This window comes from Corythoichthys intestinalis, chromosome 1 (genome assembly GCF_030265065.1).
Source record: "Corythoichthys intestinalis isolate RoL2023-P3 chromosome 1, ASM3026506v1, whole genome shotgun sequence".
In the NCBI taxonomy this organism is placed as follows: domain Eukaryota; kingdom Metazoa; phylum Chordata; class Actinopteri; order Syngnathiformes; family Syngnathidae; genus Corythoichthys; species Corythoichthys intestinalis.
In genome coordinates this window covers 22,079,013-22,106,951 of record NC_080395.1, presented here as the reverse complement: position 1 = coordinate 22,106,951, position 27,939 = coordinate 22,079,013, and the positions used below count along the sequence as shown (strand labels likewise).

Below are 27,939 nucleotides of genomic sequence, written 5' to 3'. Positions count from 1 at the left end.
AAAGAAAAAAAAAAACGACTTCAAAAAATTATTCATTCACATATTTTAAACTTTTAAACAAATTATGTCACAATGACAAAAATTGCGTCTGTAAAAAAGTCACGGATATCTACCTCATAACTCTCACTTAATTGTATTTTTTTTTTGTTACTATCGCATTTTCTCCGATATGTTAGATGATAAATAATCGACCCAAACAAAAAAAATTGAGAAAAAAAAAAAATTTTTTATAACGGGTAACTACAGTATATGAAAAAGAAAATCTCGACCACACCTTAATGTCTGCGATTTCTGCATCGCGATCCTTGTTAAATTACCATGTTTCACTCATAAAATCCATCCAAAATCCAGCTGTGGCCATTTACAGCTGTGTCTTGGCACTCAGTGATACATGCTACATAGAGTTTTCGGATCGAAACAAGGTAAGTACGCGATAATATCTCGTTAAAGTCATGGGGTCTGTAATTCTGGTCTCGCGTGCTCTCGCCTCTAGATAGGGTTTTGCTGTTAAAAAAACTTTTTTTTTTTTCTTTTTTTAAAAAAAAGCCCTCCTGTTCAAAATCTTTCTTCCCCCAGAAAATTGAGATTTTAAGCTTTCCAATGATGTATCACACATGCATATCGGACAATTTTGAAAGTTGGCCAAATTGGGGGTCTCAGAGCGGAACTTCAAGTCACCTGAGTGTTTTCCGCCATATATATTCAACATTTAGTCCCTGCTGTTACAAACATCCAGTCTCTTATTGTCATATAAAGGTTTTTACTGTGCTAAGGTGAGGACATCCAGTACATTACCTAACTACTATAAAGTTAGACGGTGCTTTTATTGTCAATTTATGATACCTTGGTTGGAACATAGACAAGCTTCCATGAACGGTTCTGTTCTGAATAGAAATAGAAACTATGCCTGTGTGATGGTCTCTTCTAGTTGTAGAAATCCAGATTTTGTTGATGCATTTGATCAGATTTCTGCACTTGGGGATTTTTGTGGACATCCAGTAACCTCTGACGACATTCTGGAGAGACTGTGTGGGCAAAGGCCTGCTGGATGCTGTCACCGGTGCATCCGGAGTCCCAGAGAGTCTCCTTGATTTGCTGGTTTTCCCTCGTGGCCGCCTGCCAAACAACCTTCAGCTCCTCCTCCACCTCCCTGAAGACATTTTTATCAGTCATGAGTATGATTCATCTTTATAGGACACTCATTTACAGTGCTAGCCATAAGTATTGGCACCCCTGCAATTCTGTCAGATAATGCTCATTTTTTCCCAGAAAATGATTGCAATTACAAATGCTTTGGTCGTCATATTTTAATTTGTTTTGCTTGCAATGAAAAAACACAAAAGAGAATGGAAAAAAAAATTAAATCATTATCATTTTACACAAAACTCCAAAAATGGGCCGACAAAAGTATGAGCACCCTTTGAAAAATAATGTGATGCTTCTCTAATTTGTGTAACTAACAGCACCTGTTACTTACCTGTGGTACATAACAGGTGGTCGTAATAAATAAATCACACTTGCAGCCAGTTAAAATGGATTAAAGTTGACTCAACCTCTCTCCTATGTCCTCGTGTGTACCCCATTGAGCATGGAGAAAAGAAAGAAGACCACAGAACTCTCTGAGGAATTGAGAAGAAAAATTGTGAGGAAGCATGGGCAATCTCAAGGCTACAAGTCCATCTCCAAAGACCTGAATGTTCCTGTGTCTACCGTGCGCAGTGTCATCAATAAGTGAAAAGCCCATGGCACTGCGGCTAACCTCTCTAGATGTGGACGGAAAAAAAAAATTTCAAGGAAAGATTGATCGGATGGTGGATAAAGAACCTCGACTAACATCCAAACAAGTTCAAGTTGTCCTGCAGTCTGAGGGTACAACAATGTCAACTCGTACTATCCATCAGCATCTGAATGAAAAGGGACCCTATTCTAGGATACCCAGGAAGACCCCACTTCTGACCCAGAGACATAAAAAGCCAGGCTGGAGTTTGCCGAAACTTACCTGAGAAAGCCAAAAACGTTTTAAAAGAATGTTCTCTAATGAGACAAAAGTAGAGCTTTTTGGGAAAAGGCATCAACATAGAGTTTACAGGAAAAAAAAACAAAGCCTTCAAAGAAAAGAACACGATTTCCACAGTCAAACATGGCGGAGGTTCCCTGATGTTTTGGGGCTGCTTTGCTACCTCTGGCACTGGACTGCTTGACCGCGTCATGGCATTATGAAGTCTGAAGACTACCAACAAATTTTGCAGCATAATGTAGGGCCTAGTGTGAGAAAGCTGGGTCTCCCTCAGAGGTCATGGGTCTTCCAGCAGGACAATGACCCAAACCACACTTCAAAAAACACTAGAAAATTGTTTGAGAGAAAGCACTGGAGACTTCTAAAGTGGCCAGCATTGAGTCCAGACCTGAATCCCACAGAACACCTGTGGAGAGATCTGAAAGTGGCAGTTTGGAGAAGGTACCCTCTCAGAGACCCGGAGCAGTTGGCCAAAGAAAAATGGTCTAAAATTCCAGCAGCGCATTGTAAGAAACTCATTGATGGATACCGGAAGCGGTTGTTCAGTTATTTTGTCTAAAGGTTGTACTACCAAGTATAAGGCTGAGGGTGCCAATACTTTTGTTCAGCCCATTTTTGGAGTTTTGTGTAAAATGATAATGATTTAATTTATTTCCCCATTCTATTTTGTGTTTTTTCATTACCTGACAGAATTGGAGGGGTGCCAATACGTAACTCATTGGCTGCCATTGATAGTACTAGACCTCCACTCCATTGAGTCAAATTAGTGCCAAAGACAAATTGTGTTTGCAAAAAGAACTGTGTAAAAATATTTTGTGCTCCCTACCTAACAAAATTGTGCAATCTCAAAATAAAAAAATGTGGTTGCAAAAATATTTTGCTTGTGTGAAAATATTTTTTATGCCTGCAAAATTCCTTCGTGCATTTTTTTTTAGGCATAATTTTTTGTTGGGCGAGTGAACAAAAAAGCCTTCCATCCTTCCTCCCTCCCTCTTCCATTGTCCTCTCCAATACTACAAACTGCATCAGTCTCTCCCTCGTGCTCCCTCGCTCAGCAACCTTCTTCTCCTTTTCTGCATCAGTTGCTCCTCCCTCTCCTCATTTCTTGCCTTTCTTACTCCTCCTCCTACCGTTTGGATTGCAGCAGCTTCTCCTCCGCCTGCTGCCTCTCTCCCAGCAGTCTCTGCAGGTGGAGTATCTCCTGGCGGTGAGAGGCCGCCTTGCCTTCCGCCTCCTTTTCCACTGCCACCAGTCGGCTGGACGCCAGCCTGCGATACACCTGAGACGCAGAGTAACGGAACAAGAAGAAAAGAAGAGAGAGAGGTTTGCCATGAGGGATGCACATGGAGGATGACGTAGCAACAACAGCGCCAGTGAAGCGAGGTGAGTGCCGTTGTGTTATGTGCAGACACACTGTAGCAACAGATGTGCAAGCCAGACACACTCAAACAGGTGATGCAGAGCTACCGCCTCAAACAAGTTGACATAATAACAATGATGCTTTTGAACGATTAGGGATTCCTTTGAATGGCATCTAAGGAATTATTTCATTCGTATGTTTGCTATAGCTACAATTAGGAGCCAAACACCGTACTGGAATTGCATCCGTCTTTTTCATATTAAGCTTGTCTTTATCTTTCTAGGTTTGCAGGCAAGCTGGAGCATCCCCCCTGCTGAATTTGAGCGAGAGACAGGGTACAATAAACCACCCACAGATACAGAACCCTGCTGTGAAAATTTTGGAACTGTGAGTAATTAAACCACTAAACTGTTCTGCATCGGCTACAATAATTGTTGAAACTAGTTCGGTACTACAAACAATGAAAATCCTCATATGAATCATTTTTAACATTACTGTTAAAATTTGAATTTTGCAGATGATTTTGAAATAATGCAACTGAAGTACGGGTGTACAGCGGGGCAAATAAGTATTTAGTCGACCACTAATTGTGCAAGTTCTCCCACTTGAAAATATTAGAGAGGCCTGTAATTGTCAACAACATAAAAACCCAGAAAATCACATTGTTTGATTTTTAAAGAATTTATTTGCAAATCATGGTGGAAAATAAGTACTCGGTCAATACCAAAAGTTCATCTCAATACTTTGTTATGTACTCTGTGTTGGCAATAATGGAGGCCAAACGTTTTCTGTAACTCTTCACAAGCTTTTCATACACTGTTGCTGGTATTTTGGCCCATTCCTCCATACAGATCTCCTCTAGAGCAGTGATGTTTTGGGGATGTCGTTGGGCAACACGGACTTTCAACTCCCTCCACAGATTTTCTATGCGGTTGAGATCTGGAGACTGGCTAGGCCACTCCAGGACCTTGAAATGCTTCTTACGAAGCCACTCCTTTGTTGCCCTGGCTCTGTGTTTGGGATCATTGTCATGCTAATAGACCCAACCATGTCTCATCTTCAATGCCCTTGCTGATGGAAGGAGATTTTCACTCAAAATCTCTCGATACATGGCCCCATTCATTCTTTCCTTTACACAGATCAGTCGTCCTGAACCCTTTGCAGAAAAACAGCCCCAAAGCATGGGGTTTCCACCCCCATGCTTCACAGTGGGTATGGTGTTCTTCGGATGCAATTCAGTATTCTTTCTCCTCCAAACACGAGAACCTGTGTTTCTACCAGAAAGTTCTATTTTGGTTTCATCTGACCATAACACATTCTCCCAGTCCTCTTCTGGATCATCCAAATGCCCTCTAGCGAACCGCAGACCGGCCTGGACGTATACTTTCCTCAGCAGGGGGACACGTCTGGCAGTGCAGGATTTAAGTCCCTGGCGGTGCATTGTGTTACTGATAGTAGCCTTTGTTACTGTGGTCCCAGCTCTCTGTAGGTCATTCAGGTCCCCCTGTGTGGTTCTGGGATTTTTGCTCACCGTTCTTGTTATCATTTTGACGCCACGGGGTGAGATCTTGCATGGAGCCCCAGATCGAGGGAGGTTATCAGTGGTCTTGTATGTCTTCCATTTTCTAATAATTGCTCCCACAGTTGATTTCTTTACACCAGGCGCTTTACCTATTGCTGTCTTCCCAGCCTGGTGCAGGTCTACAATTTTGTCTCTGGTGTCCTTTGACAGCTCTTTGGTTTTGGCCATAGTGGAGTTTGGAGTATGACTGACTGAAGTTGTGGACAGGTGTCTTTTATACCGATAATGAGTTAAAACAGTTGCCATTAATACAGGTAACGAGTGGAGCCTTGTTAGACCTCGTTAGAAGAAGTTAGACCTCTTTGACAGCCAGAAAACTTGTTTGTAGGTGAGCAAATACTTATTTTCCACTCTAATTGGAAATATTTTTTTAAAACATCAAACAATTTGATTTCTGTTTTTTTTTTTCTCCACCTTCTGTCTCTCGTGGTTGAGGTTTACCCATGTTGACAATTACAGGCCTCTCTAATCTTTTCAAGTAGGAGAACTTGCACAATTGGTGGTTGACTAAATACTTATTTGCCCCACTGTATATGCAAATTCAGCTGTTGCTATTTGGCACAAAGGCAACTTCCTCATTCATAATACAAAAGGAGCCCATTTCTACCACTACTAGACTCTGCTTACCAGTTTACAACCAACCCTAAAATATTTGAGGTATGAACTATGTGTAATAACACACAAAAAAATAGCTTGCTGGGCTGTATTTGCCAGTGTTGCCGCAAACCATGGTATTGTGTCGAGGAGAAAAAAATCCTCGACCACCGAAACAGCCTCAGGCAGTGCCTGCAGGATGAGAGCCATTGTACAAGCGCGCCAGAAAGCCTCCGGGTGATAGCCACCCATCTATTAAGTATTTTTGGGACATACTTTTTCCTGCTTATTTCCAGTTTAGAGCATTTTTAACAAACGTTTTAGTGGGACATCAATAACTTTATTTTTGGGGTATTCACAGAAGTGCTCTATCCCAATAGGTCGCAAATACCGCCTTGCACTGCTTATGTCGAGCTGCAAAATGCAGGAAATGCACACTGACTTTTTTTTATCAGCCAGTGTGACTGAGCCTAGGTTAATTAAGCCCTTGTGGCCTGGATAAATCTCTTGCCAAAATAAATGCCACTCCTTCAACAACATCAGCAACAGAGCTATGTCCACAGATCAACAGCCTCTGGATTGAAGCCAGTTAATTTCACACAATTATGCAATGACCAGGATGGTAAAGAAATATGCAGCCAACGTGGTGTTTTTCTGCTAAGTGCTCTTTTCATTGTCTTAATCTCATGGGAAATTGGGAATATTCCAGTCTGTGGTATATACGGTCTGTAATGGCTTTCAGGAGTGACAGTCATATGAGCAGAATTACAATAACACTATCTCATGAGGACAAGGCGGTGCTGGGAAACCCATTACAGGTCAGGTCAAGTTTGCTTAGATCAATGCAAGTTAATGATAATAGTGGTCTTGGCTAATAAGTGAAGTGAGGGAGGTCTGAAAATCCAAAAGGTTTTGGATGATGGATAAATGGACCAATACGTTCTGCCTTGGGAGTGTTCGACTCTTCAAGAGCTTTTTTACATAAATGACAAAAGCAATGAATGCCAGTGTGTCCATATGTTAGTAATTCATCTTTAATATGCAAGCTTTGAGAATAATTTGCATCTAAACATATTATTAAAGGGAATCTCGGACTTCAAGGCTTGTAGGCTGTAATAAGCCACAGTTCTCTTTTACTTAAACATGTTTTTAGAAACACATATATTATTGCCATTGATTTAAAATCTATAATATTTAGTACATTTTTTGACCTACGGAGGGCACCATGTTTTACGCGGGGAATGCATGATGGGGGTGATGAAGCGATTGGGCTGGACTGGGAAAATAGCTGTTCTAGCTAGCAAGAGAAGCTAGTGTGATGACTGGCATGATTTTGTCACATTCTGCTCCTGGTCAGATTGTTTTGTTACAGAGCTGTGGGATAAGTTCCCAACGTCATACCTGCATCCAATTCCAGCTCATCAGCAGTGTATTTAAACCGATCCCAGGCGGCTTGCTGAGAACTGACTTGCTGTCATTTTACAGTTTGTATATCCCTTCGATGCTAGTTTTATCTTTGCCTTGTTTTTTTCCGTTTGTCTGCCTCTCACCGCGGTTTTCTCTCAGGTTTTTTTTTTTTTTTGATCCCGACCTACTGTCACGGACCCTTTTTGCGTCTCTTTTTGCAATCGCGCGGTTTTTTTTTGTGTGTGTGGTCAATAAACCCCTTAATGCAATCCCTATGTTATTGTTGTCTGCTTGCTGTCTGAAGTGGGCCGCGTTTTCTAATTCCATGGTCAAGCAGGCGCACTTTCTTTTCAGTTGCGTTTCCCGTTCATGTTTTACCGCATAGAGATAGACAATGTGGGTTGCGATTGCTTTATAAGGAAAATCAAAACGTCACGTGGAAGTATATTCCTGTGGTCTACACGTTCATCTGTCGCACGCTAAAGGGTGCGAAGGGTTCGGTGAATCCACATGTGAAATTTCTGGGGGTTCTGTACCTCTAGCAAAGTTAAGAAGTACTGGTTTAAGCGGAGCCGTAAAACGTCTAAGTGTGTGATAAGGGACTGAAAATGTTCAACTTTTAAATTTGATACAGACCTCAAAACAAATGGAAAACCGTAACGATAATTCTCATGACCTTTTAGTACTAGGATTACCTTTAAAATGTATTCTGTTAAGTGCCTAGACACACCTTCTACTCTAGCAATCCCATTAACACCTAAAACCAAACTCTCACCCTCACCTTACATAAGTTATCATCATTAATCCTCAATCTGTCTCCTTCAGCTCCTGGCTGGAAGATGAGCGGCTCTCCTTCGAAAGAGGAATTAGAATGTAAAATCTGCTACCAGCGCTACAATGCACACACCCGGCGACCAAAACTCCTGGATTGCCTCCATCGGGTGTGCGGTCGGTGCTTGGTCAAGATTCTCTTCGTCGCCGATGGCACGGGTTGCATTTGCTGCCCATTTTGTCGTCACCAAACCCAGATAAGCGAGTATGGGGTATCTGCCCTGCCCGACGACGCCAATGTTATGAACCACCTGACGCTAAGCGACAAATCATGGAGCTCAGACTACAATCAGGAGGTGATCCTTTCTCCGAAGAGTTTATTCTCTACCAGCCCATCACGAGACTCACCCAATTGCCTGTTTATCACAATCATGGAGGTACAGAGGGAGCCGCGCTTCCCAAGTAACAACAGCAGCTCCGACACAGAGCACAACGTAGAATCGCTGTTAGCGGGTTCCAATGGGCAGGCAGACCAGGACTCCCTGACCAAGTTCTGCAATCACATCCCACGCATTCTGGTGTGGCTGCTGGGTTTCTTGTATTTTGGCTCCTTGCCTCTTGGGATTTACTTGCTGGTGATTCAGAGGGTGACTCTTGGCATTGTGTGCGTCAGCTTGGTGCCGTCCAGTCTGACGGTCTGCCTGGTCTACGGCTTCTGCCAGTGCTTGTGCCAGGGCATGTGTGACTGTTCTTCCAGGGGATGAACATAGATCAATCAAAACAAACAGTGGTAATACAGATAGAGATGGAACAAATTATGGTGATCGGTAGTTTTCATGTACTAGTATTTAGATAGAGGCTGTTCTAAACACAACAGACAATAGTTAAAGCATACATACTGAGCATAATGGAAATGTACATTAATTTCTAGATGTGTGGATAATCAAAGACTGGCTTGATGAATGTGATTTACTAAGTAGTTAGATCCTATATTTTTAGGAAACCCACTGTAATGATAAAGCCCTTCATGTGTATTGATAATTAATTGCTTTCAATACGGCATTTTTTAAACTGATTAAATTTGTTTGTGTTTCTGTGCACCTCTTAACTCCAACATGGTGACTAAATATACAGTAAAAGGTATTTTTTTCCTAGATATGTCGGTAACACTTTAGAATAAGGGTCCCTTAATTAACACTAGTTAATGCATTTTTAGACAATAATTCATGTTCAAGTAACATGAAAATAATTCATTTAATCCCTTATGTAACATTTATTAATATATTAATTAACATGAGTTAATGCATTAGTTAATGCATTTTAAGACAATAATTAATTTTTAAGTAACGTTACAATAATTAATATAATTGCTCATCTAACATTTATTAATATATTAATTAACCTGAGTTAATGCATTAGTTAATGCATTTGTTAATGCATAACCAGACAGTAACAAATAGTTTGGTAAAATTAAAACTATATATAGACCTATATAGGGTTAGGGTTTAGGGTTAGGGTTTGTTAACTTAAGCATTTATAATTTCTTAGTTAAGGAATACATGTGCTACACTTTACAATAAGGGTCCAAAAACCATTCAGTAATGGTTAATAAAGGTTAAGAGGGGGGAACTTAAGCATTTATAATTTCTTAGTTAAGGGATACGTGTGCTACACTTTACAATAAGGGTCCAAAAACATTCAGTAATGGTTAATTAAGGTTCAGTAATACTTATGAGATACGTTCACGTGAAATAATACCATACTTATGGTTAGGTTATAATATATAATATATATAATACATTACTTAACATTAATTCACATATACATTAGTGCATTAATAAATAGTTATTAATGTATACTGGTACTAGTAAGTGATTATGTTATTTTAAAATGAGAAACATTGCTCTGTGAGTCCTTGGGTGCAGCTAACCTAACCTTAAGTATGGTATTATTTTACGTGAACGTACCTCATAAGTATTACTTAACCTTAATTAGCCATTACTGAATGTTTTTGGACCCGTAATGTAAAGTGTAGCACATGTGTCCCTTAACTAAGAAATTATAAATGCTAAGTTAACAAACCCTAACCCTCAACCCAAAACCCTGTCCCTATATAGGCCTACCCTGCCCTCCATAATTATTGGACTTATAATAATTATGTGTTTTTTTTTTAGCATCTAGTATTTTTTTTCCCTAAATAATATGGGACCTTAATGGAAAAAAAGAGAAAAATCCAACCTTCAATACAAGTGCATTTATTCAGTGGGGGGAAAAAATCCCACATAAAGAAATAATTATTTGACATCAAATAATGTGTGTCACAATTATAAGCACGACTGGTGTTAATACTTTGTACAACCCTTTTTTGCCAACAAAACAACACCTAATCTTCTCCTATAATGTTTAACAAGATGGGAAAAGACAGAAAGAGGGATCTTCAGCCATTCCTCTTTGCAGAATCCCTCTAAATCATCCAGAGACCTGGGTCCTCTCCTCTGTACTCTCCTCTTCAGCTCACCCCACAGGTTTTCAATGGGGTTGAGGTCTGGGGACTGAGATGGCCATGGGAGGAGCTTGATTTTGTGTCTGGTGAACCATTTCTGTGTAGATTTGGCAATATTTTTAGGGTCATTGTCTTGGTGAAAGACCCAGTGACGACCCATCTTTAGCTTTCGGGCAGAGGGCAACAGATTTTGATTTAAAATGTCCTGGTATTTCAAAGCTTTCATGATGCCATGCACCCTAACAAGGTTCCCAGGGCCTTTGGAAGCGAAACAGCCCCACAGCATCACTGACCCACCTCCATACGTCACAGTGGGTATGAGGTGCTTTTCAGCATGCGCATCTTTCGTGGTACGCCAGACCCACTTAGAGTGTTTGTTGCCAAAAAGCTCAATCTTGGTCTCATCTGACCAAAGCACACGGTCCCAGTTAAAGCCCCAATACCGCTTGGCGAACTCCAGATGTTTGCGTTTATGATTGTGAGTGAGGAAAGGTTTTCTCCGTGCATGCCTCCCAAACAGCTTGTTGGCGTGTAAACAGCACCTCATACCCACTGTGAAGTATGGGGGTGGGTCAGTAATGCTGTGGGGCTGTTTCGCTTCCAAAGGCCCTGGGAACCTTGTTAGGGTGCATGGCGTCATGAATGCTTTGAAATACCAGGACATTTTAAATCAAAATCTGTTGCCCTCTGCCCGAAAGCTGATGATGGGTCGTCACTGGGTCTTTCAGCAAAACAATGACCCTAAACATATGGCCAAATCTACACAGAAATGGTTCACCAGACACAAAATCAAAATCATTTTTTTCCATTAAGTTCCCATATTATTTAGAAAAAAAAATATTAGAAGCTAAAAAACACATAATTATTATAAATCCAATAATTATGGAGGGCACTGTATATATATTTTTAATTTTAACAAACAATTAATTACTGTCTGGTTATGCATTAACTAATGCATTAACTACCGGTAATGCATTAGCTAATGCATTAACTCATGTTAATTAATATATTAATAAATGTTAGAGAAGCAATTATTTTAATTATTGTAATGTTACTTAAACATTGGTTATTGTCTAAAAATGCATCAACTAATGGTAATTAAGGGACCCTTATTGTTAAGTGTTACCGATATGTCCATGAAACATAGTTGCCATTTGTTAATGACGTTTTAAAGATTGCTTTAAACCAAAGAACCAGCAAGTAGCGAATGGACCAACCAAGTAAAAACACAAACTATCTGTACCTTTGTACATACAAAGGTTGTATACTGTACAAGTTATTTTCCATTCCTAACAAAAAGGTTTTAACCGTTTCGGCAAACAAACTTATCACTCTGTTTTTCTACATGTCCTCTCAATTAATGTGTCCCACAACATAATGCTTTTTCAAGGGACCGATCACTGTCTTGGCTCCGGCAATAATGATGTCTGTGTGCCTAAGTGGCACTTAGCTTTTCTTGGAAAACTCTTTCGAGGCAGCGTTGATTGCTTTGGTTTCTGAACTTCCAAACCGCTAATTTGGTCCCACGTTCAATTGTTGAATGCACAGATTGGCCTTATGTAAATAATGCTTATTAGGAGATGAATGCCAACCTAATTGTAGCCCTCATTGCAAAGTCATGGTGTGCGGACGCGTTAATGACTGGCAAGTGGATGCTAATAATCCTTAATTGGAGTCTGTCGCTTGAATAGCGACAGCTCCTGTTTCCTGTCAGTGCTGTGATTGTGTTTGTTTGGCCTCTCCATCGTCTTCGAGGACCTCGGCTTCGTAATGCGTCCTGTCAAGAGATGGCCATTTAGTGACGTGATGCCGTTCCTCTATTGCTTGGCAGCTAACAAGGCAAGATGGCTGTGAAGCATGTCGAGTAATGTGGAGAAAATATTTCTGTTTGTGATGCCTTAAAGGGAACCTCGGACTTAGAATTATTGGGTCTAATAAGCCACAATTGTTCTCATTTTCTAAAATATGTTATTAGAAACATTAAATATTGTTATTGATTTAAAAATCTATAATATTTAGTATATATTTTGACGTCCAACACATGCGCACATCGCTTAAAAGCGGCGCGTACTTACTATTTGTGTTTTTATTGTGTCTTTTATTACCTTTTCATTGCCACAAAATACTTTTTGCATGGGTTTCTCTCTCATACTTTTAAGCATTGTGTTTTCTTCTGGTAGCTTCAAAGCAGATTGTTGATCTGTTGATCACGTAGCATATTTAAGCATAACCATACTTAACCACCTTTATTTGATATTACTATGTTTAGGTATTTTCTTAAGACATCTTTAGGATGTTCTGTCTGTATGCATATAAACAAAAAAAGCTGAAAGCACACGGTAGTACTTTGGATGTCAAATTCGCCTCTTGTAGCACGTTTCACTGGTGTAGACATTTTGGCAGAACACCGCTTTTTTTCCTACTCTCGTCTCGTCTCATCCAGTCTTTCCTGTTCATTTTGCTTTTGCTGTTTGTTTTGTGAAATATCGACAGTGCTGTCATTAATGTACCTCTTGGGTTCAAATTAAAAGGGTTGAACAGATGACATTTTTATGTTGCTGGAGTCATACTCCGGACGCACGGCAGCATAGCCATGTGATATATCCTCCCTGGGACGTCAACAACAATGGCGACCTACTAGTTAAACTAATTTTACAAATTGTATAAAAAGGAAAACATCAAGAGGGGTTTCAATATCAAATGGTTTTTAACTCATAATAACGTTTATCTTTTAAGAACTAAAAGCCTTTCGATCCGTGGATGCCTTTGAAACATTTGTAAAAGTGTGAATGGCACTTATCTGCGTAAAGGTAACATTTCATTTTAAAAACATACACCTGTGGTCATAAGTTTTGAATTTTGAGACTTTTTAACAATTGGGTTTAATGAGAAAGAGTCTGAAAACGTGACCAAGGTGGTACGTAAATGCAGCAGTTCATAGATGAAATTGAAAAAATATAAAACATGTCAACTGAGTATTTTGACTTCCAGTGAATTTTAAGCTCCAATTTTACTGACTCACTGCTGCCAGCAAATGGTAGTGATGCATCATTTTCTCTAAGGGATCATCTCAGATAATTGAGGGTAGGGCTGCAGCTATCAATTATTTTAGTAGTCGATTAATTGATGAAGAATTAGTACAAATAATCGAGCAATTGGATAAGGAACATGAAAAATTAAATTACCTGAGCTGAGCCTCAAACGGCATAAAAAAATAAAGGAGAATCCATGTACAACAAAAGAAAAATTGGCTAACTTACATAGCAAAAGTATGCTAGTTCAAATGTTATAAAATGCTAACTTTTTAACAATGCTCTTAACAAATGGTTCAGATACATATTCCCACAAAAATAAACTAAATATACCTATAAACTAAATTACAAATGCATTAAAAAGAAAGATTAGCTCAAACAAAAACTTAGCTTATGTTAGTCTAAGCAAGGAACACCTGGATTCAGCCATGTGAAATGAGGCAGACTAGAAGGCAATGTATCCACCCACATCATTAAAACTAAATGCAAACACTTTCAAAATAAACTATTACAACGCCACTTTAATTAAACAAATACTCGAAGCAGCAAAATTTCATTCGAATATTTTTTTTATTATCGAATACTCGAGTTAATTGACTAATCGTTGCAGCACTAATTGTGTGGTCAAATCTCCCAAACTTCATACCACCTTTCCTTAATGGGGTCAAGAGATGGAAGGTTCGTTCTCCCAAACACAGTAAAGGACATCACTCTTTCGAGTTAATTTGACTTTACTTTTCTTTACCAATGTTGTTGTAAATCCTTTCAAACAGTCTATAAACATTTGTATTATGTTATTTAAATGTCACTTGCCATCAAAATCTAGCGTTTTTTTAGTGTTTTTGTGGCACGGCGTGGTCCAACGGTAGAGTAGTCGTTCCCGAAACCAGGGGTTGTGGGTTTTATTCCCCGCACTGATGACCTTGTTTAAATATCTATGAGCAAGTTACTGAACCCCACGTTGCTCCTGATGCTGTGTCATCAGTAGGTAAATGAGGATATAGTGTGAAAGCGTTTTGAGTACCTTGAACGTTGATAAGCGATAGCTATTCACGTCCGTTGAAGTAATTGAAGGGAAATAGGGGAAAGTATCTCATTTTTTATTTCACTCTTGACTTACCTTTATACGCTCCTGGAGCTTGCCGAATCGGACGGTGCCGCTTAAGATGCTACCAATGAATCCCTGCTTTTCTTGCTGGAGTATGGAGGCCTGTTGAAGACAAGAAGCAATGACAGAAGTCGATAAGTGGATTGAAAATGCTTTTTGAAACAGTCACCTCAACTTCAGAATACACTCAAAATTTTGAAAAATGGATGGTTTCTAGAGAAATTTAGTTGTTTGTGGTGAACACTTTGACTACACAATTGTATTTTGAGATTATGGTTCTATGCGTAAAAATGATGAACATTGATCTGCACTAAAAACAAAAGTAATGGTTTGGTTGCTGTCCCGCAGATACAGAATTTTGTCAAAAGATAAAGAACAAATCCTTGTAAATGATTGCACCACATTATCTCATTCTCCACACAGCTGCTGTCATAAAATTTGTACAGTAGCTACTATTTAACATGACATAACATCTGCCTGCACGTGTTCTTCAAGTCAATGTACCTCGGCTTGTCTGAATTCTGAGGCTAAACTGCTTCTATCCACTGGTAACATTCTGTGCTCAGTCCTGTAAAAGAGAGTTTCACAGCTCTTGACTTCAACCAAAAGGTTTTGCGGGAAATTTAAAGAGCATATGACACGAGAAAAAAAGTCTTAAATGGCATTATTATGTGAATTAGAATCATATTTTGAGACGATTCGACTATATACAACAATTTAGCAAAGCGCAGGTGACGAGAAATTAGTCTTTTAATCTGCCGGTTAGCCACGCCTACCATTATAGGGCTTTAGCGTCCCCAACAGGTGGATGACGTCAGCGGTAGACTGGGCTCATCGGTTTTACTATTCAGCCCATTGAGGGGGAATTATTCACAATGAGGAAAACGTGACGAAGAGAGCCGCAAAATGTCATTGTTTCAGTCTCTCTACTCCAATATTTTTACAGGATATTCTTTTTATCCAAGTATTTTTTTCCCCAATAGCTATATAAATGGCTTGAGAAGGACCAGTCAGCCCGTCAAGGAGGAACTATTCACAACGAGGAAAACGCGACGAAGAGAGCGGCAAAATGTCAGTGTTTGTGTCTCTTTACTTCAATATTTTTACAGGATATTCTTTTTATCCAAGTATTTTCCCCAAGTGTTAAATAAATGGCATGGTCATGACAAATAACAGTCTTGTGCTGAATGGAATATGAAATAATAAAAATGCATTTATTCAGGACGACATGGCAAAATTACTCCATAATGGTCAAAACTGTCGACTTCACCTTTACTGTCGCACCTCCCGAACAATATTTTATGACACCTAAATATGTCATTTCCCTTCCCCGGCTTCGGAGAATGTAAACAAACCAGAAGGCGTGACAGCTAGCCGACATGCTAACCCGGACCGAATGATGTTTCAAAGTCTTCCAAGCGGAAAATCACACATAACTAGCCTGGATTATTTGACATGACGACCCGGTTGTCGACTGTCTTCGTGGATCGGCAAACCGCCCGGCGGAGAGCAATTTACAGTTCGTTCCCAGATGAGGGTGTCTGGAGTTGTTGTGCAGCTAACGTGTTGCTGCTAATGAGCATTAGGAGAGCTTTTTACATGCCTATCAATGATCAAACGTAAGGAATACAGCGATTTCAAAGTAAACACTACAAAACAAGATGTTTACTCACTTCCTCGTAAGTCCAATGGTCCCACAGTAAATATCCACGGTGAATGGGAACCTTTTGAAACTCCAAAAAGGCGCATACGCCTCTCCCTCATACAGAATGATTTTTCTGCAGCCGTTTGGCTGGCGTGATGCGAAAAATAAACGTATTAATCCACAAAACCAGCTGAATCCTTCGTCCTCATACACAACAGTACACTGTAGCGTGAAGAGGACGTCTTCTACCGTACACGTCACAGCGCCCTCCACCTCAATGCAAGACCGAAGCCGGAAGTCACTCATTTTCATGGCGCGGGATTCAAAAAACTAAATAAAAATAGCGATCACTTCCACACACATCCAAGCGGTCCAGATCATTCAGGGGCATAAAATATCGCGTGTATTATGAAATAAACATGCTTTTTCGTGTCACAGGCACTTTAAATTTGTGTTCTGTGTTTGTCTTTATTAAGACACCTGGGAACTGTATGAAAATGGAGGTAACTGAAAGCAACTACAAAATGTCTGATCCTTTACATGACTAGTGATTATTTACGGCAATTTTGAAAAATGCTTAACCTCATAAATACCTGGCATCCACATTCCTGGACATCCCATTTTGGGTCATCTATATTCCAAATGTTATTAAGTACAGTGAGCCCGCCGCGATAAGTGAAAAACCGCAAAGTAGCGCCACCACCCGCATTTTTTTTTGGGGGGTGTTCAATGTATTTATTTAGATTTAGCATTGGAAAGAGATACATACGTATAAGACATTTTTTTTCACTTTTTTCCCCCCAAGTGTATATATACTAGTATATATAAAAAATGTTTTAAGCACTTCAAATGTAATAATTATGTTTTAAACATGTTACTGTCCCACCGAATTATTTTTAAGCAAGAATAAAGTATAACAATGCTTTTCTTTATTAAATGCTTCATTCACTCAAATCCGCTCAAGCTGCTCACTTAGACACAATGAGTTGCCACAGCAACTGTTTAACAAGTTAAATGATGATTGACGCCTGCGGTGCTTTGAAGTAAGCGTCTCTGGCAAGGTCAAACCTTAACCGTCCGTCTGTGATCGTTCACTTTAGTAAGCAACTCCATGTCTGCCAGTGACGGTGCTAGACGTACAATCTATTTTGACTGGGAGGGACGGATGAACTAATGTTCATGAACTAAGGTTCATTCGTTCATGATCATTCAAACTCAGTCCTCCCAGTTTAAATATATTGGATGTCTATCGTTATAAGTGGCAGGCAGTGAGTTAAATACTATTAAATTAAAAGAAAACAAAATCTACTTTAGAGTGTTATTTGGGGACATAACTCGAGTGTATTTAATATTTATTATACTTCTGTTTTTATTGATTCTAATTGTTTTTACCAACATCATGTTACATTTGTATATATTTTTTCTGTATAAAATTGTAACTTTTTAAAAAATACAGTAATGAATAATAATAAAAAATTGAGACCTTTTGTCCACATATGTGGACATCACATTTTCAGTCTTTTAGGCCACATTATTAACAATTGGTATAGAAGTGTATGTTTATATAAATAAATACTGATGAGCAGTCCCGAGCCGATCACGTAGTCTCATTCTCCCTCCTGCTCTCTTTTCTGTGTCAGGCAGTGCACCTGAGTTGCTTATTAAAATTAACGATGATTGACAGACGTTACGGTTTGATCTTGTCAGAGATGCTTGGAAGCCGAAACTTTAAAGCGGCGCATGCGTCAATCATCGTTCAGCTTATTAAACAGTCGCTGTGGCAACTCATTGTGTGTAGGTGAGCAGCTTCAGCGGATTTGAGTCGACTCACTCAATGAAGCATTTAATGAAGACAAGCATGTTTCTACTTTATTCTTTTTAAAAAATAATTCGGTGGGGGAGTAACATGTCTAAAACTTATCATAAATAGTACATTTAACCTGCTTAAAAACTTTATTAAAATATACTAGTATATCTACATTTTTAAAACATTATACTTTGGGGAAAAAAGTGAAGAAACATGTCTTATATGTCGCTCTTTCCAATGCTAAATCTGAATAAATACATTGAACATACAAAAAAAAAAAATATATATATATATATACTGCTTCGCTGTTTTTCCACTTATAGCGGCGGGTTCTGGTCCCAATTAACCGCGAAAAAGGAGGGATCACTCTATACTAAAACCAATAAAACAGTTTTGTTCAATTGCACGTGTGTGTGCATCACACGTGTCCTGCATAGTAATCAGGTACCATATGTAAAAGTTGGTCCCGCTCCTCCGAGATGCGATCTGCTACTGAAACGACCGCTTCCAGGTAACTACGCGTCTTTCCCTCTTTCATCATGCACTCATCTTTCTGCTGCTTTAAAGCACTCAAACGCCTCTTCATCTTCCTGGAATTCACGTGAGTACAAAGGAAAAGAAATTTTAGAAAAAAAGCAAACCAAAGCAGAGTTTAAAAATAAATAAATGAGTACCGCATTTACCTCTTGACTTGTCTGCTGCTCTCTAACTCCACCCGAGCCCTTTCCACAGCTGCTATCAGTTTGGCTTTTTCCATATGCAAACTTTGATTTTCACTGTGGAGAATATGAACCTCTTCCTCCTTGCTTCTGTTCAGGCTTTGCTCCTGTTCCAGCTGCCTACAAAAGCGTAACGACAACCAGGAAATAAGACTTAGTGCCACTACGTAAAGTAAGACAATGTAGTAGTAATATAAAACCGTGTGGGATGGGTGTAATGTAGGAATACGTATTATAAACTGCAACTGTGTAGCATTTTGAGGCAAAGATTTATTAATTCACGCTATACCGCCTGAGTTTCCCAGTGATGCTGCAGTGCTCCTCCCAGGTGACTGCATCCTTGAGGCGCGCATGGAGAGTGAGCACTTCCCTTTCACTTTGGTTTGCCTCCCTCCTACTCCTGTCTGCTTCCTCCTGCAAACGCTCCTTTTCGTTCTCCAATAGCATCAGCTGCTTGGTTGCTTGGGACACTGTTCAGGGGAAGAATGAGGATCTTAATTGATGGAAGGATGTTTAAATGGATAAATGAAGTTTATGGACATGTACCTTCAGATTGGCGTTTACTGTGCTCACTCTTGTTCTTAGCATTCAGAGCTTCCAGCTGTTCAAGCAACTCCTGATTTTCTTGCAGCACCAGCAAGGCCTGCTGCTGTATTTGGTGGCTTCACAAACACACACCAAGTTATCTCAACAACAACACCTTATGAAAAAAGAAGAAGGTGTCTTGTCTTTACCAATCCTCCTTGCTGAGGCCTCCGGTCTTGTTGGATATTAGATTGTGACACCTTTCATTTTCTTTCACCACCTCCTCCATGTGCACTCGAAGCTTTTTCACTTCCTCCTGAGGTGAGCAATCATATCGTTTTTTCATACCAACTGATTTTGCCTTGATGTTCACGTGGGTCTTCTTACCTCCGCAGTGCACAGGAGAGCATCTTTTTCATTCAACATGTCATCGTAGGCCAACATCAGGGGAGACAAATATTTCATGTCCAACTGTACCACAAACAATTCACATTTTACTCTCTGAAATAAAATTGTTGGCCGTTTTACATATTACATATCTTAACATTGTAATTTAATCTATACTTTTACTTCTTAAAAAAATAGCATATTGTGATGAAGTTCATTATTTTCTGTAATGTACTGATAAACATTAGACTTTGACATAGTTTAGATTCATTACACACAACTGAAGTAGTTCAAGCCTTTTATTGTTTTAATATTGATGATTTTGGCAAAAAAGTCAAGAAAAACCAAAAATCCCTATCTCAAAAAAATTAGCATATCATGAAAAGGTACTCTAAAGAAGCTACTAACCACCTTGGGGGACCTGCAGAAACAGTGGACTGAGTCTGGAGTAGAAACATCCAGAGCCACCGTGCACAGGCGTGTGCTGAAAATGGGCTACAGGTGCCGCATTTCCCAGGTCAAGCCACTTGTGAACCTGAAACAGTGGCAGAAGCGCCTGACCTGGGCTACAGAGAAGCAGCTCTGGACTGTTGCTCAGTGGTCCAAAGTGCTTTTTTCAGATGAAAGCAAATTTTGCATGTCATTCGGAAATCAAGGTGCCAGAGTTTGGAGGAAGACTGGGGAGAAGGAAATGCCAAAATGCCTGAAGTCCAATGTCAAGTACCCACAGTCAGTGATGGTCTGGAGTGCAATGTCAGCTGCTGGTGTTGGGCTACTGTGTTTTATCAAGGGCAGGGTCAATGCAGTTAGCTATCAGGAGATTTTGGAGTACTTCATGCTTCCATCTGCTGAAAAGCTTTAGTAAGCTTTGGAGATGAAGATTTCATTTTTCAGCACAACCTAACACCTGCTCACAGTGCCAAAACCACTGGTAAATGGTTTACTGACCATGGCATTACTGTGCTCAATTGGCCTGCCAACTCCCCTGACCTGAACCCCATAGAGAATCTGTGGGATATTGTGAAGAGGAAGTTGAGAGACACCAGACCCAACACTGTGGATGAGCTTAAGGATGCTATCGAAGCATCCTGGGCCTACGTAACACCTCAGCAGTGCCACAGGCTGATTGCCTCCATGCCACGCCGCATTCAAGGAGTAATTTCTGCAAAAGGATTCCCGACCAAGTATTGAGTGCATAGCTAATATAATTAATTGAAGGTTGACTTTTTTTGTGTAAAAAAACACTTTTTTGAATTGGTCGGATGAAATATGCTATTTTTTGAGATAGGGATTTTTGTTTTTTTCTTGACTTTTTTGCCAAAATCATCAATACTAAAACAATAAAAGGCTTGAACTACTTCAGTTGTGTGTAATGAATCTAATATATATGAAAGTCTAATGTTTATCGGTACATTACAGAAAATAATGAACTTTATCACAATATGCAATTTTTTTTTTTAAAGGACTAGTATGTGTGTGGGGAGGTACCTGGGTGTTTGTTAGTGTGTTCGTTCCCTATGGACTCTGAAACGGCTGAGCAGATTTTGACAACATTTTACACAATTGTATTTAATGTTTCTGGGAATGTTCTTAGATGGGTTTGATCTCTGTAGGCCTCCATTTCGTGTGAAAAAGTAATTTGAAACTCCAAAAATTAGCATAGAAAATCCCTGATTGTGGAAGCGATGGCACCCTATTTTGGGCAAAAGACACATCTCTTCCAATTGCAAATTCACACTTGGCTTTCAAACTTTACGGTTTCATGTACAAATGACATGTTGTGGCTTTGAGTACTCCACAACAAGACGGTGGATTTAAATTTTTTATTTTTACACTTTTATTGAATATTACTATGGGATTCATTTCAGCTGGATATTCTTACTGTAGCGAGTGTTATTTATTATGTGTTACGCTTGCAGTGGTTCATGGGTAGTTGTGGCAACCATGACTGAGAGTGGTGGTTGCCGTTGTTATGTTCTGGTGTTTTCTGTTAATTAGTTAGTTTGGTAAATTCCCTTGTTTTCAGTGTAAATCTACTAGAAATACATGAAATTATCAGCCAAATTTTACTGACTTAGATATCCTGAAATAAGCTTATTTTCAGATGGCTATTTTTCTTAACATAACATAACACTTTAATCAAAACAAAAACTAATAAACATTAAATACACTCGGGTTATGGCCTCAATAACACTCTCAAGTAGGGGTGTGACAAAATATCGAAATGGTGATATACTGTATAGTGATACTTTGTATCCCAAAACGTTATCGATATGCTACTGCCAAGAATTGAGGTATGGTTTTGAAAAGGTGTCAATGTCTAAAAAAAAAAATCCAAAAATGAACCAACAAGTTGCTACCAAAATCTTCCACCATAATAATGTCTCAGTTAACTCTAAGGCTGCATTGACAGTGCTCAACGCCCACTCCATTTAGACTGGAAATGGGAATGTTCGTTCATTCGAAACCAGAGCATTCACAGTCATTCTGTCTGACTTTCAGGGCATTTCCAGGTCACTTGCTGTTCATTTTAGGGCTTTTACAGGTCATTTTCTGTTGAGTTTGATTCACTGCCTATTCGTTTGGATGATTCCCGGGTCATTTCCTGTTCTGTAACTCAAAATAAACAGGTAGAGACCCATAACATACCTCGAAATCTACAGGAAGTAACTGAAAATCAACAGGTACAGTAAATGACCTTAAATGGCCCAAAATTACCTCATTGCCTGGCATTGGCCACTACCGGCCATAGACGTTCAATCCGTTTGAAGTGGGAGGGATGGCAGTGAATGAATGCTGCCATCCCTCCCACATGCTGGCTAGTGTTTAGCATTAAGCTTGCATGAGGTCGTTTTTACTTTCTACTAACCAGCCACGGAGGAGGAGAACCCGTCTTTGGTAAACTGCTTAATCTGGAGATCTGCAACGTACATCATAACAAGACAGTTAACTAGTGATTGCAATTTTTGTAGGTAGTGTGGGATTCCTGAAGAGCTGATGCCATACTAAAACGATACAGAATTTAATTAAATGGAACACTGAATGTGGGACGTTGGGAAAAAAAAAAAAAAAAAAACTAATAAAATGAGAATGGCTTCTACCTCCTGCTTGCTGAGCGGCCTGTATTTAGTCTGGTAGGCACTAAGCTCCACGCTGAGACGATGGACGCTGCGTTTGAGGGCATCGTTTTCATCCACGAGCTCTTGTGCTTGCTGTCTTACGTCCCTCAGCTCTGCCAGTGTGCCTGAAAGATGAAACAAATACGTTATTAAGCATGGGGGCTTTCTGCTGACCATTTGTGATAACTGTTTTACTTTTTTTAACCACTATGGATAGAAAAATGTCTCCACCTTCCCAGCACATGTTGGGTATTTTCATTATTTTCTGTCGCACTTTGACAGTACAGTATATTATGAAAAGTGGGTTATAAATAAAATGTATTATTATTATTACCTGTATGCGAGGTCTTCATTGGCTGGGCTCGCCCACGTTTGACTTCCTCTTCTAGTTGCTGCAGCTTCTCCTGCAGCATTGCATTCTTTTCCTTTAGGGTCTTCACTTCTTTCCCGTCCTTGGTTATGATGCTGACCTCATGCGATGGCCAGCTCTGCACTTTAGGCTCTTTGGATTGGCTCGTGGCTGAACACAAAATTGAATGAAATGCTTTGCAAAATGAGAAGAGCAAAATGGAGATTTTGAATGCTTACATGGCACATCGTCTCTAATGCTTATGGAGTCTTTCTTCTTCGTTTTCTTTCTGGCTTTAGGAAGGTCCAAGATATTTTCTTTAGGAAATCCTGACAAGAAACATGCAAAGTAAACAGATTATAAAAGAAAAATAATTTTAAATTGCTTTCTAAACAAGAAACAATTTAAATTTCTTCTATAATCGTTGTGAATTAACAAACAGTTTTATGTGTTAACTGCATATCTTTTGTGACAGGTGACCACTACCTGGAGAAGATTCCCTGCTGGACTCAAACTTTGGACTCGACCGGAGTAAATTTGTCTGGAAGACAAGGGGAAACATCTTGTTGTCAGAAAATCAACTCCAATGACTTCTAAATTTATTTGAAACAGCTTTTGTATTTGGATCCCATATTAAATTGTAATCAGTGAATAACACTGCTAATTTTGTTAGGCCTTACTAAGTGCTTTAATGGCAAAGCGTCAACTGCTGGTTCTTCAGTGTCCAGAGTTTGGACACTGTATTCCTTCTTCTCTGTGCCTACTCCTTCATCTTCCTCGGCTTCCTGGTGATGTAGCTCTTCCTCTGAGTTTTCCGGGGAGGACAGAGACGGACCAACGGCAAAGCCGTCTGACCATCGATCACTAAGCAGGACGGAAATTGCAAGTTAGGGTGGGGAAAATCATTTAAAACACTATGAATAGCAAAAGTAATTATTGATGCAAAAAGTTAGTTACCGTGGGTAGAGAGCTGTGCTGATGTTGCGCTCAGAAATTAAGGACTCTGATTGATCACTCTCAGAAAGAGCACGTTTACGGGCTGGCGGAAGCGCCCACGTCTGTCCAGTCAGTGACGAAGATAAAATGGCAGCTGCTAAGGCGGATCTGAAGATGATAATATATAATAATTCAAAAATAATTTAAAAATGAAAATTATAATAATAATTAAATATTAGATAATTATAAAATTATAATTAAAAAATAATTACATGAATAATTAATTAAAATTTAATAATTATTATAATTGAAAAAATAATAATAAAAATTATTTAAATTTTTAAAAAAAATGAATAATTAAATAAATACACAATTAAAATTACATAATAAATAAATAAATAAATAATAAAAATAGATAAATAAATAACATTACAGAATTTAAAAAAAAACAAACAAAAAAAACATTTTGAGCAAAAAAAGGAAATGAGAGCATTCGACTTTCCTGAATCGACTGTATAAGCGATAAATTACATGACAGTATTTTTTTGATGTTACAATTATTAACAGGTAAGTTTTAAAAACGTTCAGTTTGTTTCTATTAATTTTATTTTTTAAGACACACTTAAGGTTGCCAACCATCCCTTGAATAACAGAATCGTTCCATATTCAGAAAAAAAAGTACGCGTCCTGTATTGAGCTTTCAAGGGGTGCGCTTTGTCCCGTATTATCATGAAACTTAAAAATACTGTCTTATTTGTGGAACGGACAAATAGTGGTATGTTGCTTTACAAGAACATGCAAGGAAACGCATTTCCTCGCCTCTCCTGCTTTTCGACTAATGACCTGACGGAACAATGACAATACAAAATCCCACTCATTTCATTGGTCGAGGTACTGTCGCTGGCCATGAATAAAACAACACAACATAATTATTTGGGAGATAAGACGTTAGCATGAAGCTTGAGTAAAAAGTATGTTTAAAATTATGATCATTTGTCTGTTCTTCTCTGTGAACTATATTTTCACTAATTGTACATTTTTGTGTTCTGTCAATTTCATTTGCATTTCCACATTATACATGGAGTAAACATTTGTGAAAATATGATTGCAGAGGGGATTTTAAATGCACCTAAATTGTTTAAAGGGAACCACGGACAGAAAGACGTGTAGTTCTTAAAAGATAAATGTTAGTATGAGTTATAATAGTTTGATATTCAAACCCTTCTTAAAGTTTTCGTTTTATAAAATTCCAATTTGAACCCGAGCGTAAAAGTGATGAGCAGGACAGCACTGTTGATATTTCACAAAACGAGCAGCAAACACAATTAAATGAAGGTCTTCAGAGGGATTCGATCTCGCATTTCCCATGCGACAGACAAGTGCGTAGACCACAGGGCTAAATTTCCGCATGACGTTGGAGTCATGATTTTCCTTATAAAGCAATTCCAACCCACATGCGTTGTCTGTGTGGTAAAACCTTAGAGGGAAACATAACTGAAAAGAAAGTACGCCTGGCTTGACCAAGGAATTAGATAACGGGGCTCACTTCAGACAGCAAGCAGACAACAATAACATAAGCATTGCGTAAAAGTGTTTATCGAACACACAAAAAAACACGCGATCGCGAAAAGGGAGGCACAAAAAGGGTCCGTGAAAGTAGGTTGGGTAAAAAAAAAGTTAAAAAAAAAAAAAAAAAAAAACGGAGAGAAAATCACGGAGAGAGAGGCAGACAACGGAAAAAAAAAAAAAGGCAAAGATGCAACTAGCAACGAAGGGATATACTAACTGTCAAATGGCAGAAAGCCAATTCTTTGCAAACCGCCCAGGATCGGTTCAAAGACACTGCTGATGAGCTGAAATTGGATCACGAAAAGGGAGACACAAAAAGTGTCCGTGACAGTGGGTCGGGATCAAAAAAAAAAAAAAAAAAAAAAAACGCGGCGAGAGACAGACAAAGCCATGAGGCCACTAACATTGTAGGGATTTTCAAACAGTCAAATGGCAGCAAGTCAATATCTTGCAAGCCACCTAGGATCGGTTTAAAGTCACTGCTGATGAGTTGGAATTGGATGCAGGTATGACGTTGGGAACTCATCCCACAGCTCTGTAACAAAACAATCTGACCAGCAGCAGATTGTGACATAATCATGCCAGTTATCATACGAACTTGGCTTGCAAGCTAGCACAGCTATTCTCCCAGTCCAGACCAATTGCGTCATCACCCCCAGCGTGCATTGCGTGCATAAAACACGACGCCCTCTGAAGGTGAAAACCTGTACTAAATATTATAGATCTTTAAATCAATGGCAATAATGTATGTGTTTCGTATATTTAGTAAAAGAGAACAATTGTGGCTTATTAGAGCCTACAAGTCTTTAAGTCTGAGGTTCCCTTTAAAAAAAAAAAAAAAAAAAAGTTGAACACAGAGTTTGTTTTCACTTTTTAAAAAAGTATTAAGAAAAAAAAAAAAAAAAACCTGCCAAAAACATACACATACAAAAAAAAAAAGGCTCAGGACAATAAGGATTAAATAATATACAGGTAGATTTATCTGTTTAAAGTTAGGTTAAATGGACGAATGTTAATTTTATTCTAGTATATTTTCTATTAAAAATACATTGTTGATGATTATTGTTTTTCCATGTGCTTTTATCACTCAAATATGTACCTAATTAATTCAGGTTTGAGTGAAATTATTATAATATTATAAATATTAATTTAAAAAAAAAAAAAAGCTTTTCACATACAGAAAAAATTATTCAAGGGTGATGGTTATTTACCAGTGAGGTGTCTCTTATGTATTTTTCAGGGAGTTGGCAACCCTGGACATAAGTCAATGGAGAAATATGGCAGTTTACACAATGAGTGTTCCTCATGAATTTTCTACTGACTACTGTATATGAAATAAACGAGGGAAAGCAGACTGATGAGTAACAATAACAGGGAAGGGAATGGGTGAGGATGAGGCAGTGTTGAATTGGTTTACCTGGGTCTCTCGGGTGAGGGGGCAGGGCTGCGCGGGGGTGGGGTACGAGGTACAGCCGCTTTGGGGGCGATGGAAGCGGCAGGGAGCAAACCATGGGCTATGTGTTTCTACACAGACACAGGCAGGCATAAATGCGAGAAGGAGGGCAGGGAAAGCGATAACACAAAATGGTGGCACGTGTGGTGGAGTTGTTTCATGTGCTGCACTTATCCATAACTTTAAACATAAATTATATGTGGAGCAACACTCACGAACTGTTTTTCTTTCTCCCTCCAGAAGTTCAGCTTCAACATGGCGGTCGGTGCGTTTCCACGAAGTTTCTCTAACTTAACGCAAAGCTGTGACGGCTTGTGGACATTCCGTAAAATGTAGTTATTGTTTCAATGTTATTTTTTCGTATTATTCTCGGCTTTTAGGGCACTAATGAATGCTAATCCTTCAGGTTGCTACTTGTAGCTTTCTCGTATCTAGACGCCTTTCTGCTAAACCGCACCTCGCTTCATCTGATGCTTCGATTGGCTTGATACTTACCTTCCGGCCAATCAGAGGCGCGCTTGATTTCGCCTAGCAACCGTTTGCAAAGTCACGGATTTACTTTTATTATTATACGTACTCTAGAGGGCGACAAAGTTCGGCTAAAAACATAAAAAACATCTTAAAGTTGGCAATTTTTCACATAAATCCAGAAAATTTTGCTTTCAAATAGTGTTTTAAACAATATCTATTCTTGAATAAAGAACATTCAGTTAAAACCGGTTTTCAGCTCGCTATTTTTCTTATTTCAATAAATCTAATGAGTATATTTACTTGAAGCACTGGCAGATCATTTCACTTATTTCTAGTATATTTACACTGAAAACAAGGGAATTTACCAAGTTGTAAGGAGGTGTGTTTTTGCAGTGCATAATAGATGTATTCGGTCAGGTGATACACCATTGGATTCAAACCTTTGTTTTAAAAACTACTAACACATTTTGAAAACATCTAGAATAAATATCTGGATTTTATTAGCAAATTTAAATTCCAATATTTGAACAGAAATATTAACATACACAATAATTACAAACTTGTTAATAATCTCAACTATCCAGG

At 38.9% G+C, this 27,939-nt stretch overlaps 2 protein-coding genes across 2 annotated transcripts; one reads left to right on the top strand and one right to left on the bottom strand.

The window, feature by feature from the left end:
• Window positions 1-31: 31 nt before the first annotated feature.
• On the bottom strand, window positions 32-27,323 carry cep89 (centrosomal protein 89). Its single transcript, XM_057853857.1, has 18 exons — window positions 27,099-27,323; window positions 26,848-26,954; window positions 23,883-24,029; window positions 23,606-23,789; window positions 23,412-23,466; window positions 23,165-23,254; window positions 22,911-23,096; window positions 22,559-22,701; window positions 22,327-22,377; window positions 19,458-19,541; window positions 19,280-19,386; window positions 19,092-19,207; window positions 18,835-19,015; window positions 18,510-18,665; window positions 18,275-18,416; window positions 14,387-14,476; window positions 3,148-3,296; window positions 32-1,150 (listed from the first exon to the last, which is right to left on the bottom strand). The coding sequence occupies exons 1-18, from the start codon at window positions 27,138-27,140 to the stop codon at window positions 925-927; spliced, it is 2,256 nt and encodes a 751-aa protein (XP_057709840.1). The 5' UTR covers window positions 27,141-27,323; the 3' UTR covers window positions 32-924.
• zgc:165481 (uncharacterized protein LOC100073327 homolog) lies at window positions 3,155-8,850 on the top strand. Its single transcript, XM_057820880.1, has 3 exons — window positions 3,155-3,400; window positions 3,661-3,764; window positions 7,786-8,850. Exon 3 carries the CDS (start codon window positions 7,800-7,802, stop codon window positions 8,493-8,495), a length of 696 nt encoding a protein of 231 aa, XP_057676863.1. The 5' UTR covers window positions 3,155-3,400; window positions 3,661-3,764; window positions 7,786-7,799; the 3' UTR covers window positions 8,496-8,850.
• Window positions 27,324-27,939: the final 616 nt, after the last annotated feature.